General features: G+C 35.0%; 1 protein-coding gene across 5 annotated transcripts in view; it reads left to right on the plus strand.

The window, feature by feature from the left end:
- LNPK (lunapark, ER junction formation factor) overlaps positions 1 to 19,979 on the plus strand; it is a 50,523-nt gene that overhangs the window by 8,477 nt on the left and 22,067 nt on the right. For all 5 annotated transcript variants that reach the window (XR_004358032.1, XM_032693316.1, XM_032693318.1 and 2 more), the window contains exons 5-9: positions 1,314 to 1,372; positions 4,506 to 4,546; positions 10,737 to 10,817; positions 10,900 to 10,951; positions 16,913 to 17,131. Coding sequence is in view for 4 of the 5 variants with exons in the window: in XM_032693316.1 (XP_032549207.1) it covers positions 1,314 to 1,372; positions 4,506 to 4,546; positions 10,737 to 10,817; positions 10,900 to 10,951; positions 16,913 to 17,131 (452 nt within the window). In the remaining variant the exon portion in view is untranslated. The remainder of the gene's footprint in view (positions 1 to 1,313; positions 1,373 to 4,505; positions 4,547 to 10,736; positions 10,818 to 10,899; positions 10,952 to 16,912; positions 17,132 to 19,979) is intronic.

Consider the following 19,979-nt stretch of genomic DNA (forward strand, 5'->3'; position numbering starts at 1 on the left):
AATCTTGCGTGTTCTGATTTTCAGAGAAATATGGTTTTATTTTGTAAAATTGGTCTGAAATGGTCTGCTATTAAACTTTCGCCTCAAAGTTCTTAAAGAGGAAATGTTTTTTTATTTCATGAAGTCCTGCCATATCTATTAACTTAGAGTACAGCTTTTGGTAGAAGACTCTTTAACATACATTAAAAAAGAAATAATGCTTTTTTATTATATAACATGGTATTTAAGGCAGTTCAAACCCTGTAAACATTTATTTCTTCTGATACTTTATGAAGACACATTTTGCAATATGTAAGCAGACAAACCCATCTGTATTCTCAGAGTAGTTATTATAGCGTATCTTTGAACCTGGAATAGTTAAACTTCTTTCTCTGTTTCTCTTACATTGGATAGGTTGCTCTCACATTCCAGTTGCCTCATCTAACATGCCTAACTCAGGTTGTGTTAGTACTTGAAGGCATTTTGAACTGGGGAACCATTATATAAACGCAAAAGATTTTTTTTTTTCTTAAACAGAACATTGCTAATTTAGGCACTGTTATTTAATGCTTGACATTAGGAGGGTTTTGGATAAGATCCTTGGAGTGGCTTGAAGTATGAGGTTTGCTGCTTGGTTTAGGCTGAATAACTTAGCAGGAAAAGTGTCAACCTAATTATAAGCAATTCTAAGCTTTAAAGCAGATGAAGTCATGATGATTGCAGAGAGACCTCTATAACATGGTCATAGATCAGTTTGACTTTATCTTGAGATAAACTACTCTGTTGTTTGAGCTAAGTCAGCTGAAACCCTACAGAAACTGAGTGGATTCAGAGCTCTGTAAAATCACCAGGACTCAGGTCAGTTAACTCTGCTTGGAGAGTATTTGTACAATAGCTGTATCTCATGGTTTTCATTGGTATTGAATTCTTCCTGCAGATCTCTCAGGTAGTAATTTTGGGCCTTAGCTTAAGCTTGGTTTTCTGGATAACATGAATAATAAATCTATCAAATAAGAAGTGATGACTGTGTAATTTTCAGCTGAACATTTTAGTAAGTGACGATGTTACTTGCAACTGCTGCCTTAGTATTTCTACCTTTAGTAATACTTGGTTAAATTTTAATGGAAAAGAGCATTTTATTTAGAGCAATGTTGATGTCTTGACAAGATGCTAATTTAATTTTTAGGTTTTTATATAAATATTGTTTGAAGATTTCTGTTCTTTGTATTTGCAAAACAAAATCTCATCTGATAAATGTTCTGTTTGCTAAATGACTCCAGTAATACTTACTGTAATCTATTTTAATTAATATAATTCTTCTTTCTGTTTTAAAGAATCTGGTTTATAAGAACACTGCTCATTTTCTTCTTTTCCAAACGGACAGAAAGGAATAGTAAGTATTTTTTTTTTTTTAAGAATATGGAACTAGATAAGAATGATGCTTGCTATGATAATGTAAATGCCTTTGATCATTTGGCTTCCAGAAAGACAAAGGTAGTCTTTTAGTTGGTACTGAAATGGGTAGTATTAGCTGAACTTGTTTCTACCACATGGTTCATGAAAGAACAGGAAGGAAACTGCTTGATTTTTCACTTCACTTATAAAATTGTGGTAACTTTCTCCCGTCTTTGCATGTGTCAAAGTGTAATGGAATAAAAGATAGTGTAAAAGTGGGAGCGAGGGGAAAGGAAATATAAACAATAGTAGTAGTTCCCTTGATACTTGCATCTGCAAGTATCCCTGCAGTCTTAATCTGTTATGTATAAGAGAAGAGATTTATAGGAGATGTTTTAATTTGTTTGTCAAGATAGCTTTTCTCTCACAAGTTCTCCAAAGCATGCTTTTTTTCCTGAGTGGGAAAGGTATAAGCAGGTGTGTTTCTGCTTTTTTTGAGAGCTAAGGAAAATTGGAAGTCATGTAACAAAACCAGAAAGTAATGCAGGTGTTCAAATATATATAAAAAGTTGTTAAATTTTGCATTAGAATAAATCTGCATGCTATTTAAAAACAACATCTGTGGCACTTGTCTGCAGTAGTTAGAATTCATTTGAGACTTTCCTTGAAAGCAGTCCAGCCTGTAACAATATCTCATGGTGATGTGAGCAATAATACAGGAAAACCTCAGTGTTGCACTGTGTTTTATGACTTGCAGAACAGCATGATGTATTTAATTTGTGACAGCTTACGAGTTAAACATCACTTTTGGAATTTTTCTTAAACTTAATGTTTGTGTTTTGATATGCAAGCACTGAACATGCCTTTTTATGTAGAAATAAAATTGTCCATCTATTCTGTGGTGCTGTGTGATTCATTTCTAAGGTGAATATATATTTGCATTTCATGGCTGAATTAGAAAAAAAGTATGTATGTTTTTCTAGTTTGCTTAAATGTCTTTATTGCTGTTTTGAGCATATAAGCAAGTCTGGTGCTTTTGTTGAACCTGTGTATAAAGGTTTTTAGTAGATGATAGAACATGCCTAAAGGGATTATTATATCTGTGTGTTTCCAGAGATTGGATAAAAATGAAGTGTTTTACCTCAAAGATAAAAGTTTTGTATTTGAAAAAGAAAAATGAAATGTTAAAACAAGAGTTAACAGCAGTACAGTGGGAGAAGGTGTAGCTGAGAGAGCAAATTGGAAACTAAGTGGCTCAAAGCTACCCTTTTATTCTGGGATGAGTTAATATAACGCATTGAGTCACTGGAGATGGTTATTTAATACTATAAAGCTCTGTGCTGGATAAGCAGCATACATCAGATTTAGGAACCATGTTCTGAATGAGGAAAATTCGTAGCTAGACTCTAGGAAAGGTGATGTAGAGAGATTATGGAATTTCAGTTTTTAAGACAGGTCAGGAAAACAACTGTTAAGGGAGATTTAGGCTGATCTGTCCCAAAGTGTAGGGAAAATAAATGAGGTATATTGCAGGTATTGACTTCTCTAATATGAATTTCTTTTGTTCTGTGGGTTTAATAAAGATGAGATATATTGGTTTCTTGAGAGTACTTTGCCACATTTGAAGGGGCAGGTGTTTCACGAGGTTCTTGTTGAATACAGGAAGTAGAGTGATCAGAAACAAACACCCACACTTTAAGGTGGTTGCACAGCTTTGTGGAGATTGGCTGTATCTGCTGCTTGCTTGGCTGCGTGATACCACACTGCACTGCAGTACATTTCAAGCTCTTAATCTGTGTGGGGCTACATGAGAGACTGTACTCTAATATAAATGTAAAATTTGATGAAGGAAGATACCTTACTAATTTGAAGATGCACACTTTCTGGAATTGCCCATCTTCTGTGGTCCACCCCAGTACTAAATATGGTCTTGTTCCATGTCCTATTTATCTTAACTAATACAGGTTGTTGTAGTTCCCCTTTTGTTGCATAAACTTTCAAATATGTGCATGCCCAGTTTTAGTATTTTTCACATTTAATAAAGAGGTTAATTCTATCAAAATGAGTTTCTACATTCTGGAAAGTTCAAGTAATTGTTCCCTTACTTTCAAGTAATGGTGTTCCTGAAGTAGCTTTGAATGGTATGACATACTTACTTATATATAAAGAAAGATGCAAAAAAATTAGTTTTAGTTTGGTGGGTTTTAGTTTTGTGTCTTGGAGTTTTGTGAAGCTTTTTCTTTGAAATCTGAAAAAATGAGTAAAAATAGCTATATTTTTACAGGAATTAAGTTGCTAGTGTTCAGTAGATCTGAGAAGGGGGGGGAAAGTTGTAACATTTATTGTTAAACTCTTCTTGCTGTGAAGGATGTAGTAGAAAGCTATTTTATTGAGAGAGCATCTTCTGCATTAGGTGGTGGTTTATTACAGTGAGGTTGCCATGACTGTCAAGCTGCAAACATTGACTTACAAGAAAATCCCATGTGCATTTGACTTTTCTTCTTTCTCTTCCTCTTAGAGAGGTTGGGTACTGTGCCTACTAGTTGGAACAGTCTCTTAGCATTTAGTATTAAAATGACCTTCTAGTAGCTGTTCTTACAAAACCAGGGAGTTTGCTGTAGTCTGAAAGTATAGAAAGGATGAAATACATTGAGTTCTAAAGCTCAGAGTTGACCTGGCATTTGAAACTAGTATGTATTAAGAGGCTTATGTGACATACTGAAGCCAGTAAATCTGATACTCATATATTAATGCTTAGACCTCAAGCTTTTTTTTGTAGTTTGACTCATGAGATTAAGTGTATTTGGTCCATTGTTGTACCAGTTTTAATGTAGGTCAAAGCAGGGCACTGGCTAGAATTGGTTTGCTTAATGAGGAAATGGTACATAAAATTTTTTAATAGTTATAACTCTAAAGTAATAATGGTGGGCTATAATTTATAAGCAGTTTCAGCATTTTAAGTGATTTATTTTCACATAAAATAGTTATTTTATACAAAGTTTACTGGTGTTTAGGATTGGTAGTGGTCAGTGCGTAATTTTTCGTGGTCATACAGGGCAAAGTCAGTGTTTAGAGTGTGCTGAAATCTTTTATTTATATTTGAAAACTAATGTATGTTGTCCTTCTTTTAGATGATGCACTGGAAGATTTAAAATCTCAAAAGAAAAAAATAGTAAGTAAAACTTAAAAGCTGGGTTGTTATGGTCCACTGAAACTGGTGTTCTCCAGGTATTTGCATCCACTCAACCAACACTTAATCTCAGTAAGACAGATTTAGGATGGAAAAGGTTCCAGGTCTTGGATAACTTTCCCACTTTGCAATGTTTGTAATATTGCAAAGCTGTTTCCTCTCTGCTTAATCATTCCATAAGGAAGTTTGTTGTTTACTTATGTTGTTGGCTTCATCTCCTGCCTTGGTAAGGCAAAACTTAAAAACGATGACCACCAAAACACAGCCCCCCTTCCCAAACAACCCAAACCCAAACACTTCTCCCTACCCCTTGCCTCCCTCCCCCCTCTGCCACCACCAAAACAGCCCCTTCTCCCTCCAAAACTGCCAAAAGTTGTATTATGAGGGTTATTGTTAATGAGTTGCCCAAAGTGTTTACCTTATACCGTCTGGATTTTGCCATGGTAGCTAAATTAATAGGAAACCCACAACAAAGATACCAAAAGAGAGTTTATTATGTCACAATCTTCTGCTCTGTTTTTTGTCACTTTTAAAATGTAGATGTAAAAAAGATAACCTGTAACCTAATTGTCATTGTCTTTTGTTAAAGAGGGTTTGCTAATATTTAAATGGATGTGTCCTTTGTTTGGAGTGGTGATAAAAAGAGGTTGGACAGGCTTACATTTTTGAGAAAGAAATAAATGAGCATGACAACTATGTTGTTAATTTTATTTTATGAAAAACTGCTTAACTGAAATTAGTTAATGTTTGCAATTAACATAGCCATTTGGTAGCTTTGAAGGGAAAGTTCTTGGAACAGGAAAAGCACAGTGGAGAGCAAACAGTTTTTGGAATCTTAAATGTAAAGTCTTCATTTCAGTTTAAGTTTGGTTTTCTGTAATCATAAAAATATTCATATTTATTCTAGAATAACTAGTGATGCTGAATTTTTGTGTGTGAGAAGCACTTCAGAGTAAAGGCATTGAATAAAAGATGTAAATATGTATTTTGCATATGCAAGAAGTCAAAATAACGTAATGTAGAAGACCAGGCAGTAGTTAAAAATTAAAAAATTGCACAAATACTTCATGAATATTAATGAAATTATAGTGTAACTATGGAAAATTTAAACCTGAAAATATAAATTGTCATTAGTATGTATGCAACTCAAGCTTTTATCATTAAAGATAAACTTCTAAATAGGATTAGTAAAACAGAGTTCTGGGAAGTCCAATAACATATGACTCAGCTATTTTTCAGTCTGAGGACACTAAAAAGTTGGTGACTGTCTCTTGATCTGGTTCCTAGCAAGGAACCAGAAACAGAGAACTTATTTAACCTCTTGAGTCAGGGTGATGTTGGTATTTTTTACTCAGAACTTAGGAGACTTAGGAGTTTCATCATAAATTAAGACATTCAATTGAGCATTAAAATTTGATAATTATACATGAAATGGAACATGTTGAAATGAGCAGGAAGGGGATGCAAGTAGTGAGACAATATAATTTGTGTTTTAGATGAAAACACTTATAAAATTGCATTCTGTAAAATTTTTGAAAATACTCAGATTTAGTCTTGGTTTTGTTTTGGATTGATTTCCTTAGGGCTGTCTTTTACTATGAATAAGTGTAGCAACACCTACTTTTTAGTAAAAGAAAACAAAAATCTTCAAGTAAAATAATGGGGAGGGAAAGGATTTTTTTTTTTCCCTGTTCAATTCTGATTTGCTGCAGGGTTTGCAAATAGATTTAGTTACTCAGATATTTACATTGTGATCCTCAAAGTATCTAGGATAAGTAAATCGTGTATTTCCTGTTTATTCGTAATGCAAATTGTTGTCTAGGCACTGTGAGCCTGCCTCAACAACTGTGCTTTTTCACTTTATTGCATCTCAGCTACCTAATTGCTGGAGAAATCTTATCTTGAAGACAATTGTCCTTTTGAAAAATGTTAGGGTACTTGTGTTTTGCCAACATGTGGTTTGTATTTTCCCTACAGATGTTACTTGTAGGCTGAAGGGACATAAGCCTGTTATAGGGCTTACCTGTAAATGGTGTAAGCTCCTCATCTGCTAGATGTGATGTCCTGGTGGCTGTGCAGTGACTGCTCAATAGAAATTGATTTCTGTTCAGTTGCTATTCTGTCTTTGGTGATATAGTCATATGGATACCTGTGTGGGTAAAATACTTGACAAACACAAATACTTCATCTGGAAATGACCATTAGTATTGTCTATCCTGTACTTTGACTCAAAGTTTGTGTAATACTTATTTCTCACAGAACTGACTCTATGCTGCTTTTTTCCCTAGTGAATACTTTAAAGCATGTTGAATTATGAACTGAGGGTAGGGATTAAATTGATTAGCTGTACTTAATGCACTACTACAGGATACAACTTTTTTTCCCCTCCTTGATCATAGGGGATACTGTGGTTGTGTTCGTGACTGTTTAGCTGTAATTTTGGCCTTAGAGTTCTCACTTAATGAGGATGTCAGCCCTTAAGCCTGAACATGTATAGATGAGCAAGTTCAGAGGGTTAAGCATATTAAAACAAGGGTACAGGACATGTATTAAGCTGATACAGCTGGGAATTAATGGAGAGTTTACCTGGAACAGCAGTCTTAAAGATGGGATAATTCTTAGCCTGAGGACAGAGCTGTGAAGATAGTGTAGTAATTACCTCGCTAATTTTAGAATTAAACCTTGCTGAAGTTTGCTCAGCTACTCTGAAAAGTAGTCTGAGTATAGTATTAGACTTTGACAGACTTAGACATTCCATATAAGAGTTTAGAAAGTTGCATCTGTTAATCTTCTAAGAAAAAAAAAAAACAACCAAAAAACCCAACAAACTAGTCAGAGTTCAATGCTGTCTTGGAGTTATGTTAGTAATGGAAAAAAACCCAGCAGCATATGAATTCTGTTACTTAACATAATTACTGTTTAATTTATTTTATGCCTTCTGCCTTCCAGGCAGAGAAAACCATTAATATTTTGATAACCTTTAGTATGTGACAAAAACTTTACTAGGAGTTGGTTGTTGTATACAAGTCCAGTTTTGTCAAGAACATGTTACCAGTACATGTTAGAATACTGCAAGCATGCAGTTGGAAGCTCAAAATAACAGTTAAAAATTGTATTTACTGATGAAGGGTCAAATGAGTGAGTTCTTTTATGCGGTGTTCACTCAAAGCAGTTACTTCGGTGGTTTTACTCTTTGTTCAGAGTATACTTGATTACTGTGACTTAAATGATTTATTTCCTATTTTAAGGAAACTTTTGCTATGTGTACTGGCGTATCTTACATGGTAGACTCAGATGAGTCTCATGGCTTTGTGCGAACATGAAGAAATACCTCTTCATAGTTGGGTTTGACGTAGCAAGTAATTCAATTTATGAACTCCCATAGTAGTATGGCAAATAAGTAGTTTGCATTGTGCCAGTACTTAAGACTTCAGTTGCTAAATTGCTTTTACAAGAAGCTTAAAATACATTACTCATATTGCTTTTCAATATGGGCAACTGATGTCGTTCCCACCAGAATTTTGTTTGGTTGCCAGTTGAAAAGGAGGCGATCCTTGCAATTATTCATAGGAGAGAATGTGGTACATGACCATGCTTCTTTATTAAGATTTAGTTAATTCCGTGAAATAAGTTAATCCCATGGAAAACACATGCTTTGACTGGTATTAACTTTCATAGAGACTTCACTTGTGATTCTAGTTGCTCAGCATTTATGCTTGATAATGATAGAATATGAATTAGCCCTTGGCAGAAAATAGAAAATGTTTTTGTGGGAAAAGTTTTGGATCTCAGAGAAGAGTGTATTATGGAAAAAGAGTAAGAGGTGTTGAGCAGTTTGTGTTAGTAAGCCAGTGCTCAGCACTAGGTTAACCTTTCCAGGATTATGCTTCAGGATGGTGGGTGCTCCAGAAGTCAATATGTAGATTTGCATTCATAAACGACCTTGCTGTGGCAGAGCACAAACCAGTTTCTTCTCTATGCAAACATAGAATTAGTATTTAAATTTTACATAGGCACTTATTTGCTTCTAGTAATTACACTAATTTGCTCACAGTGAGTAAACTTCGACCTTTTTGATTCTTAATTTGGTAGTGTCAGCCAAATTTCAATTTACTCTAGAAAAGTCTATCCTAGAAGTGAAAGTATGGGAACTGTGAACATACTTATAGAAATCCTGACAATTTCTAAACATTTTCAAAAAATTTCTAAAGAGTCAGTTGTGATACTGAATTCTTGTTCAGATTCAGCTTTACTAGAATTATAAAGCTATATATGAATTTCAAAATATGAAGACTAACTTGTTGAATTATCCAATAACTATATAACGTGAAGAATAACTTTGACATCTGAATCTTGAGAGTTGAATTTTTCTGTTTCAAAGTAATGGCACTGTTTTTGCAAAACTTAAATATCCACAAATAGCTACCATACTATCTAGTACTGCTATAGCAAGAAGTGCCTTAGATAAAGAAAGTGTCAAGTGATGGTGGAGCATTCTGGTTTTTCTCTTCCTAAAGGTTGCTTTGCCCTGCAGAATGTTATTTATCATTTTCCTTTGTGTGCATTTTGTGTTCATTGATGTAAAGTGAACTTGTTTATTTTAAATTTTGATTTGGGGGGGCAGCTATTGACACTGACTGTTAACACTTCCCCGCTTTGCAGCTTCGCCTCACTAACCTTACCCCTTTATATAAAAGTCTGCCTTATGGTTTTTACTTTTATAAGCAATAAATACTTTATTTTTCCTATTAGACCATTAATTCTGATCTTACTATGCTGTGTGGCATTTGTTTTACAAAGTTAGTGGGTTAACTCCAAAGTCCTGCTGAAATACGAGTTTAGGAAATTGATTTTTACTTCCTTTTTCACTCCCTTTTTGTTTCAACAGTCCTTAATTAACAGCCTGTATTCCTTGCCTTAAACTTCAAGAAGTGTGTGGTGGAGTGAGTGTTAGATGGATACACAGTATCCATTAAATTATTTAGCTTCTGAGGTCTGTCTAAATGTAAAACCCCTGCGCAGTCTGTAAATGCAGATTGGCTGAAACTTTAGTTTCTCACTAGCGAAATAATGGCATAAAAGTCATGTTAACCTGCACCATTTGTTATTTTAGCAGTGATAAATGAGTTTGAGAGAATTTAATTTTTTGACCACTGACCTTTTCAGTTTTACAGTTCATGCCAACAGCAAACTTAAGAACAAACTCCCCCCTTTTAGCTGAACGTGGCCATTAGTCAGCATATCTGGGAGAAAAGGTCTGCTTAAGATACTGTAAAACACATTATGATTTCTATACGTATTAGGTATTTGTCATAACTTCAACTATCTCAGTTTTGAAGTTAAGCTTTTTCTAATGTTGGCTGTTAACCACTAAAATGATACTTTACTAGTGATTACTTTTTTAATTAAGCCCATGTATTAGCTATAAAGCCACTTGAGTGCATTGTAAATAAAACGCTGTAATAATGAAGTGCTTTAATTACACTCCCTAAAGTATGCATAGTTCTCAGTAAATTTTTTTATTTAAATTCTTAGCATGTTCCCTTTTTTCTGAAAAGCAGTTTGGATGGCTGTAAAGATGGAGATCCAGCCTTTAAAGTCATTTGAGCGAATTCCACGGCTGTTCTCTAGTTAGTGAGTTTTCACAGCATTTGCAGCAAGCTAATTGCTTCTGCTAATAAATAATCTAAAATCAATGCTGACAGCAGTTAATTGGCGCAGGGACTTTATTCTGTAAAGCACTTGGCTAATGACCTTCCTTAAATTAATAGCATTAAGTGCTATGAGGAAATAAATCTAAGGAATTGCCTGTCATTTGCTTGTCATGTCTAATAACTTCCAATAATGATGGCTGATAGATTTTTGCACATTCCATTATTGAAGTTGGTGCTTGTAATTATTCTCCTCATTATATGTAAACAATTAGCAATATTTGGTGTTTCCTTGCAATAAAGCTGTTAAGTAGTCCATTAGAATTTAGAAACTATTTTTGAAAGCAAAATTTAATTTCCATTGAATACAGCGAACCCGCAGGTATCTGGACATGCTACTGGTTCATTGGACTGAGCTTCACCTTTTGGTAACATTGATAAGTTATTGTAAGTGGGAGGCTGTGATGGGAGGAAGTACTTTGAAGAATTCTGTATTTATATGTGGAACCTTTTGTTTCCAGCTTGAGGAAGTAATGGAGAAGGAAACCTACAAGACTGCTAAATTAATCCTTGAAAGGTTTGATCCAGAATCAAGTGCAAAGGTAAGAGTCTTGTTATTGATGTAATATGGAAGGTACTATGGAGCTGAACATTCAGGTAATGTTATTTATAATTAATTGGCAGGAGGCTGAACTACCATCTGCTGGAACATCTGCAACCCCAAGACCTGGACAAGGTAATAGCCCTGTAAAACGGCTGCTCTTTAGCATAGATATTCATCTTCCACAGCTATTTCCACTCTAGAAGTCTCTCTATGATAAAATTTGTAAATCAGTTGACCTTTATTTAGGGTTAATAGACTGTTCATTAGACTGGCCATTACTGCTCTGTATTTTCAGACAAAGGTTCTATTGCTAAAGGCTGATGTTCTAGACAGCAGGATATTTAATGCTGCTTGATGTTAAAGCAGAGAGAAAAATTAACTTCTTGTGGCATGCTTGCAATTTTTCTAGAATATTAAGGTGTTTTCAAATCTTATGTAATGTTCATTCACTTAGCTTTTCAATTCTGTTTCTATTTCTGACTACTTAGATCTTTCCTAATGCAGTGTTTAAGCTACTTCTATTTGGTGCACAGAGAAGGAAAAGAAAAGCTGGTGCAGAAATCAGGGATTTTCTAGTTAAAAAGAATGGCTAGTTCTTTACTGGTTTATGATGTTCCATTTAAAGGTGCTATTGAATAAAATAATAAAATAGAAAAGACCTTGCATGTATTTCAAGGAAGCCTTGTTTCTGGATTGCACACACAGGTTTCAAGACTGCAAAGATCTCTCCTCTACACTCACAGTAGAATGCTTGCATTAAAAATGTGAAATTTATGTAAATGTTTATGCAAAAAAACTACTGTTATGTTTTTGTTGAGGTTGAGTATAATATGCTGTAATTAGACTGAAAATGCTAGTATGAAGACAATATAAAAGAAACATTTTAATACTGAAGATGGTACTCACACTTTGAGACCTTCGTAGCTAACTTTCTACGTTATAACCTAAGGGCTGGTGCTCAAAATAAACTTCAGAATCTGATGTGCATTTAATAATTTTCCATAAAATAAATATATTGCTTTAGAGAATGTATTAGAATTTTCAACTGTGTATCTAATTTTTGTGGGTAACCAAACACATTTTTTCTTTTTTCACTCTTGGAGTACTGGTTTTCTTGGGTGCAGAGCACCTGGATTTACTAACAAAGGAGTTTATAAGGTGCATCATCAAATCCACTGTTTTGTTCTTCTTGCTTAGCTTCAAATTGTCATTTTAAAACTATCCTTACTTGTTGACACTGATAGTGAATATTTGCAGTCCAGTACCTTAGCAGTAAAGCTTCAATCTCTTCTGGTGTCTTAGGCTCAACAGCTTTTTCTCAAGTTTACCCCTTACCTGTCTCTCCCATCATTCCATTTCTGCAGTGTTGATAGTTTTGTTCAGTCTGAAGGGCCATTCTGACACCCTGTTCTGTTCTCTGTTTTAATACAGCTCATGGGTGGTTGCCAAGAATTTTCTGTCATAACTGTAATGTTTAGGTAGCCCATGGTTGGCATTTTTAAACTCTTTATAAAATTCATCCTTCTCCTTGAGATATGTTAGAAACCCCTACACTAGTCCAGTAGTAGTGTGACAGGTCTGTTTGTAGAATGCAAGTAACACTGACCAGGGGAGGAAACTGCCTGAAAATGTGTGTTTCTTGTAGAGACAGAGATAGCTATCTATAAATAAGACACTGTTAAGTCTTTAGTCACTTTGGTTTTATTAAGAGATAGCAGCAGCAGTTTTGAAACTCCTTAGGAGTTACATGATTGTTCTCTTCCCCTCTACCCAGGCTGTGTAAGTAGCAGTGGTGACAAGTAAGTTACTCAGTCCCTATTAAATAACTAGTCTTGTGTGTGTTTGGGTTTTCAAAGCACAGTGCCCCTACTTTTGATCCCAAATGGGGTGTCCTTCCTGAATTATAATGCATCTCCAAAATACAACAGTCTGAATACCCACTTTTACTAATCGGTACAAAGATTTTACTAACGTTGCATAATAGTTGGTTCTCAGAAAAACAGCTGGTAGTGCCCCAATTTTTCAATGTATTTAGCTCTTTTTTGTGATTTTGACATGTGCTTCTTAAGTAGATAATGGTAGCTTTAACAGATGATTCATATCAATCTTGAGTTTGGCATAAGAAAGCACCAGGAAATCTAGAGGGAGAGGAATGTGAAAATTTAAGTGCAACTTCATCTATTCAGAAATGTTTTGAGGGGTGAACTTAATGAGCATATACTTATTCAGTACTTTGACCATAGAGAAAAATAGGGTAAGTATATATTTGCAGTGAAATAAATATTTATCAGCCATATCCTGTTGTTGATACCTGCTCTTTTCATTGTGCTAATATGACTGTTAGCAGGGCTGTATTTTAAATTAATTTGCTCCATGACTTGAATTAAAAGTAGTGCAATACCAGATGGTTGCAGGCTGGGATGGGTATAGGCATGAGGAGGAAGAAAGAAAATGCTTGGTTGGTCTTTGGTACTAAAGCCAACAAGTTATGTAAACTATATATTGACCTGCATTGTACCGTAGCTCTTTAAAAATGATATATTCTTCTCTACAAAAACCAAGGAGTTTTGAAGTGAGGGAAAAATAAAATAGTTATACTTGTAAACATGAAAGATGCAGCTGCCTCACCACTGCAATATCCTAATATTCTTTAAGAGATCATACTGAATTATCAGTTGAGTAGTAGCATACCTGCTAAGTAATGTGTCTGCTTACTCATCTGTCTCGTTCAGTGCTGGTAACTGCAGAATTTGAACTGTAGTGTGCTTTAAGATTAAAAGTTCTATTTTTAAATTATTTAAGTGTCTTCATGCAGTTGGCTTTTAGATACACAAAAATCATTAATGAAGAAAATCCTTGGAAAATTGCAAAACTTCATTAAAACTACAGCAGCAGTAGCTGTATGTTGTGTTAGGGTTGAGGTCAATGGACATGTTACTCAGCTAAGTTGTGGAACTTGGAAGTATGGAAATCTGGAACTTTGCAAGAGGCGATTTTTAACACACTGCATCTCAAAATAAGGCAATTTGAGAAGTATATAGATCATAGTCAGTTACTGCAAAAAAATATTAGGGCTGTTACTGTAGAAGTGGACAGCAGATTTAAAAGGAATTAGAGGAGTTCATTGGAAACAGGATGCGGATGTGATGGATATGGATTAGACAGGGCTGTGCTCTCTAACATCCCTGACAATGTGTTTGTGGATTCTGGGGATGGTATCAGAGATGTAGGCAACAGAAATTTAGGTTAGTGTGTTGTCACTAAATAACATCTACAGACACTCTAGAAAATGAAGTACTGGGATGGATGGGCTATAGGTTTTGCCAAGGAGAGCATTTTTCATATTCTCATAATGCAGGTTCTGGTAACTTCTCTTACTTGAGGAGCAGCAGTGTGTTGGCAAGTTGTCTTAAGTATGAATCATAAAATAGAGTGAGAGCCAAATGAACTTCTAAGTGGAGGAAAAAGAAAAAGGCATTGTGAATAACCCAATATAATTTTGTGGAAACTAGCAATGAGTCTTGCATTCTTAACTCTGTAATGAGGCTAAAACTACTGAAGCACATCTCTCTAATACTGACCGTACTTGAGTTCAACATCTTTGCAGGAACAAAAATATGGGGAAAGAGTTATTAAAGTAGCAGTAACTTTTCTTAATTGAAAGTCATTTAAAGAAGACTTACCAGGAATGACCCTTTAAAAAGAACAGGCAAAAGGGGCAAAGCTCTTGCAGGCAGCATGGAAATTGCTTAGGAATAATGTACTATGGGCTCAGAATAAATATGAATATAACCATGACCTATTGAAACAGACTCAGAGCTGTTAAGCAATCAAAATTAACATGCTTGAACCACATGATCTAGAAAGACAGCCTTCACAATGTAAAAATAACATCCATATGTAGAAATTACAGTCATGATCTTTGATGTTTTTATATAAAAACCAGTGTAAAGAAGGCTTTGTAATGAAAAGAGAATGGATTAATATGTCTTTTTATAGATATTTAAAATGATCTTGGAACAAGTGGAATTAGGCTTTATATTTATCACTAATTTTTTGAACATATGTGGAACTGAGAAGAATTGAGAAATTGCATACCTTTAGCTTAAATTTTGGAGCTAGTACATGACTGGAAACTATAACACAAACTTGAGTATAATGAATAATAAATCGCGGGTCATAATCAATATATTGTTTGAATATGAGTCATTCCTGTTAGTCAGATGGCGTGGAGAGGATGATGCAGTTATTCTAGTGTAGTAAAACTTGAAAGGTTACTACTACTGTCTCTCACGAAAAGCTCTTGAAGACATTTTAATGGTGAGGTTCGTCATAAATGAATACTTAATTAAGATAAAACTCTCAACACAGGAGTAGTTTTCAAAATAGAAACAAGTCACCAAGGAAACCTTAATGGAATTTCTGCAGCTACCAATTTATCCTGGTTTCCAGATTCTGAATAACTTAAATAGTGAAGGGACAAACTTTACTTTCTAAAATCAAGTTAAAATACAGAATCTTCATACTCATTGGGTGATCTAACTTGGATGATGAAGTTGTGTGAAGTGATGCGGTCATGGATGTGAAGGGTGACGGGGAAAACTAGTAATTTTTTCTGCTTTGTAGGAAACTGAACTAGGTGGATTTTTAATAAGAGTTTGAACATTTATAGTTTTTTAATTGGTGCTACCAAAGAATTTTTAATTCTTTCTTCTGTTGTATATTAAATCTTATTTTTACATACAGATAAGTAGGAAGACCATAACCTATGTATGTTGCAATTTTCATGGCACTAGATGTTGGTGGTTTGCCAACAGAACTTTTATGTTTGACCTAGTACTTCAGTGATAGCAACTCTTTCTTAGCTAGTGTAAGCTGATGTCACACACTCCCTCCCCCTTCTCCATCTGAAGCAGAAGCTTAACCTGGTAGTGTTGTACTTTCAGAGACAGGGATCATTCCTTCAGACTCAGCACACCCATTTTCCAGTGGCTGGCTGCCAGTAGACCTGTAAACTGCCTGCTAAGCATTTAAACTCTTCCAGCCTGACACAAAGTCAGCAGATAAAAATCTCTTTAATCTTGAAATGCATGTGGATGATTTTAAAGTCCAAATGTAATATTAAGTTCCATTTGTTGTGAAGGAAGACAAGCAAGGTTGTTCAAAGTGATGTGGATGCTATATGCCTGCTCTGTAGGGTACTGTAGTCTTAGTTGTGGGCATTCTTAGGCTGTTCCTTTTAGAGACTAAGCTGCTACTTGTTAACCATGTTAATGTCTGCAGACCTAAAGCGACTGTTTCATTTCAATTTGATTTGTTGCAGTAGTGTATGAACTTCAGGTTTGCATGATTATTGTAATATTCAAACCGTAATATATTACTGTGGTGATATTCCCATTGGACTTAATGAGAATTCTGGCTTCAGGTAAGAACAACTGAGGAAACCTAGTAAGTTTTTCATGATAGTGATTTAATAGTAACTCTGATAGTGATGTGAGAAGAGGTAAAAGTAAAGACTTGTTCTAGCAGAGCCCGTTCTTGCTCTATGACAATTCAAGCATGTGGTTTTATGGTAGGGTTGCTGAAACAAGTGACTGAAACTATGATCTTTTGGTTTTAGAATTGTTTCATTTATCCAGTCTGGTTTTTTTAAATAACTTCAGGCACTTAGCCTGGGCATTTTAGATTCTGACTGAATAGTTTTGGTCCCATGGAAAGCTCAGTACTTGGAAGCATGTTTAAACCATGGAGTAAAAAGTAGTCAGTTGTGTACACTGTGGTTTGAGTCTAACTGTTCGTCTCGCTAACGTTCTGCCTTAGAGAACAGAATCATAAGGTGTCTGCTAATTTCCTTCTAGCAGAATTTTGCCCAAAGTATGTAACAGTTAATGATTATTGCTATTAAAATTCAGTATTCTGTGTGGTATTTACTTCTATGGCATGCTCAGCCAGATAGCTGGTGATCTTTAGTTTTAGACCTTCCTGGTTTTGTTTGACTCTGTAATTTGCTGATTGGAATAAGACTATTAATTTACTACTAAGATCTTGCTTAGAATGCTAGATGTTAAATTCAGTATGCATATTTCTTGTCAGAAATTCGTCAGAGGACTGCAGCTCAAAGAAATGCTTCTACAACCCCACCTGTGACTCCTAAACAAGGTTCTCCCAAGTCACCTGTTCCAGCATCTCCTGATGTGCAGAGAGACTCATCAGGTCTGAGCGGACTCCCAGAAAGAACTGTTGTGCCATCCTTGCAATCGAGTGTTTTACCAAGACGCCCTGGATCCCCTGCTACTTCAGTGCCTGGAATGGGTAAACAGAGCACTTAATGTTATTTACAGTTTATATTGTTTTCTCTGGTTACCGATAAAATAGGCCATTTTCAGACAGTATGGAAATGGCATTTCATTTGGAAATAGCAGAGCAGTTATCTGATTAAGCAGGAGTTCCATATTCAATTAGCCATAACTCTTTACAGCTGGCACCTTTTGATGCTGAAACCTATTGCCTGAGCTCATTTAACTGTTATGGCTTCTTTGTTTAAATGGCAATAAAACTTTGCAGTATTCTGTAGTCAACAATATAGCATACCTTTTTATGTTCTTAGTTTAGAAGAGCTCTATGCTTATATAAATCAGGTGCAGAGGAGAACACTTTCAGAATACATTCATGTTTCTCACTAAACCCTGCACATATTTTTTTAACATACATCTTGACATTTATTTAAATTTTTACTCTAGGAGGTATAGTCATGCAATCTATACTCATAGATTAAAGTGTAAAATACCAAATACAACAGAAAAGTTGTCTCTGTTGTAGCTGAACTCTAAAATGGCATTGTTATTTTGGTACAAGAGTCAAAAGCTTAGCACTGGGTTGCAATCTGGTAGAATTGAGTACTCCTTAAAATTTAGTTTCATGTCCTGAAAATGTTTTTCCCTTGATTTCTCGTTTGGTATTCAGGTGGAATGGACTTTATTAAATAGAATATGAACTAAATTATATTGAAAGGATTGCAAAATTTGAAAGTTTTGGGTGGGCAGTATTGTTCTCATTTTCCTCATAGATGGTAAAGCTGTGTGTGGGTTCATGTCAGGCCTTTCATCCTTGCAGGATGTTTGGCAAGTTGGATCACAAGGCAAGAAAAGGTGATGAAATGCTTTCTTGAATATAGAAGGAATGCAACTTGCCAAGAATCTCATGACCACCACTGTAACGTGGAATGGTTCTTTGCTGTATATACAGGGATCAAGAATATGTTTCTCTGCCCTATGTTCCTGATTTTTACTTGAAGCTACTTAAGTCTTACAAACTGCACGTCCTTCCTTACAAATTTCCATGATGCAGTCAAAAAGTAGGACTATACATAATATACCTGCTCTCTAGTGGAAGATCTTGGGAAGCCTTTTCATATTGTTTAGTGTAGTGGAGTAAACTTATCATGGGAAGTTGTGGTCTTACTTCTCTATAGAGTCCATTAAGCCTTATTTTTTGTTAGTAGTTCTTTGCCTGTATTATGAAACTTCTATGAACTGTAAAGGCAAGTTATTAGTAAATCTTGATTACCTCGAAGTACCAAAAATTAGCTCCTTGCACAGGAAATTGGTCATTTGGTTCTAAACCGCATCTACTGATACCTGCTTACTGAAAATTCCATCGTGAATTTAAAATTGCGCTTTCCTTGTTAAGGAAGCTGACTATAAAATAAAATAATATCAGCTATATAATAGCTTTATTCTTAAGGGAAGATTAAGGCACATTGAATAAGCTGGATGAAATTCAACCTTTACTGCATAAATGATTCAGAGAAAGAAAGAAACTGACTTGTTTGAAAGGACAGTTGCTAAGCCTGGGAATTAAAATATTCAATGTAGTTTCTGTGATAATGTCTTACAGGCACTTTTTTCCCACTAGTAACTGGTATTTTGACCAAACATGTTATTTTGTCATAGATAGCAATGGGAGCCACTGCAACTGTCAGCTCATACGGAAGCCCTGCTTTTTCTTGTATTTCCCCAAACCTTCCAGGCATATAAGATCTCAGTCATGAAGTTGTAGTGAAAAGTGTGTAAATTCAGTATCTATAAGAATAATATTGTGTCTAAGTTTATGCATGGCTTACAACAAATATGAATAGCCTTAATTATCGCTACGGAAGATTAATAATTCATTTCCATTATGCTATATTTTGTAGAGGAGAATCAATTTAACGTGTATTACCACAGAGCTCCCATATGTTTGAAAATTAATAACCAGCAGGTAGTTGAGAGTTTGCCAAGCTTTGCAGAAATGACCAGTCTTTCTACAATGATTGCTTTTGATGTTTATATTAATTACTGGTGTCCATAACAGCATGAGAACCAAGATAGTTGGTCTGAATTATTAGCAGACAGTTAATTGAAGTAGTTCTTGGAGTGTGTTGTGATGTTTCATTCTAGGTAACTTTTATTCAATTTTTACTTAGTTTGTCTTTTAGAAACTTTTAATATATTGGTGATTTACAGGTCATACGAAAACTTGGGTTGTTTGAATATAGGTCTAAAACATTTGAGTGTAAGCCAGGTATTCACAAAATTATTCTAGAGCTTTAATTTTATTGCAGATTTTATCAGTGCATTTTCTTGATAGAAGTCTTTCTGGTTTCTGTGAACCTTTAGGAAATGCATTTTGCCTGACCTCTACTTTAAACAGCTTTTGCAGAATCCAGTTTATATTGCACTGAATTTGTTCTACCTTTCTGCTCTGAAGGTTTTCTTGATCTGGCTTCCTGCCTGAGGACAAAATACGGGGATAACTTGGGAATACATTCACTGGTTATCTCCTGAATTCAGTCCTCTTGTTTGTGAAAATGAGGCCTATTTTAAAAACATTAAATATGAAACTTTTTTGTACTTATTGTTGAAGAGTTGTAAGTTGCAGTATTTTCTGATCAAATTTTCTTGTGCTTTTAAAGATTGGGACAGTCCATTTAGATCAATTATCCAGTATTGATGAGATCTGTTCTGAAAGGCTGTGCTGTTATGAATAATGCAACCTTAATGGCAGGATTAGTCTTGTTCTATATGTAGCACTTCAAGAGGGCACTATTGAAAATATTTGATTCTTACAACGTTTGACATTTGCCACAGGTTTAAAAATCTTACAGCTTTCCTAGTGGACT

The sequence above is a fragment of the Chiroxiphia lanceolata genome, chromosome 7, assembly GCF_009829145.1.
Source record: "Chiroxiphia lanceolata isolate bChiLan1 chromosome 7, bChiLan1.pri, whole genome shotgun sequence".
NCBI classification, from domain to species: Eukaryota; Metazoa; Chordata; class Aves; order Passeriformes; family Pipridae; genus Chiroxiphia; species Chiroxiphia lanceolata.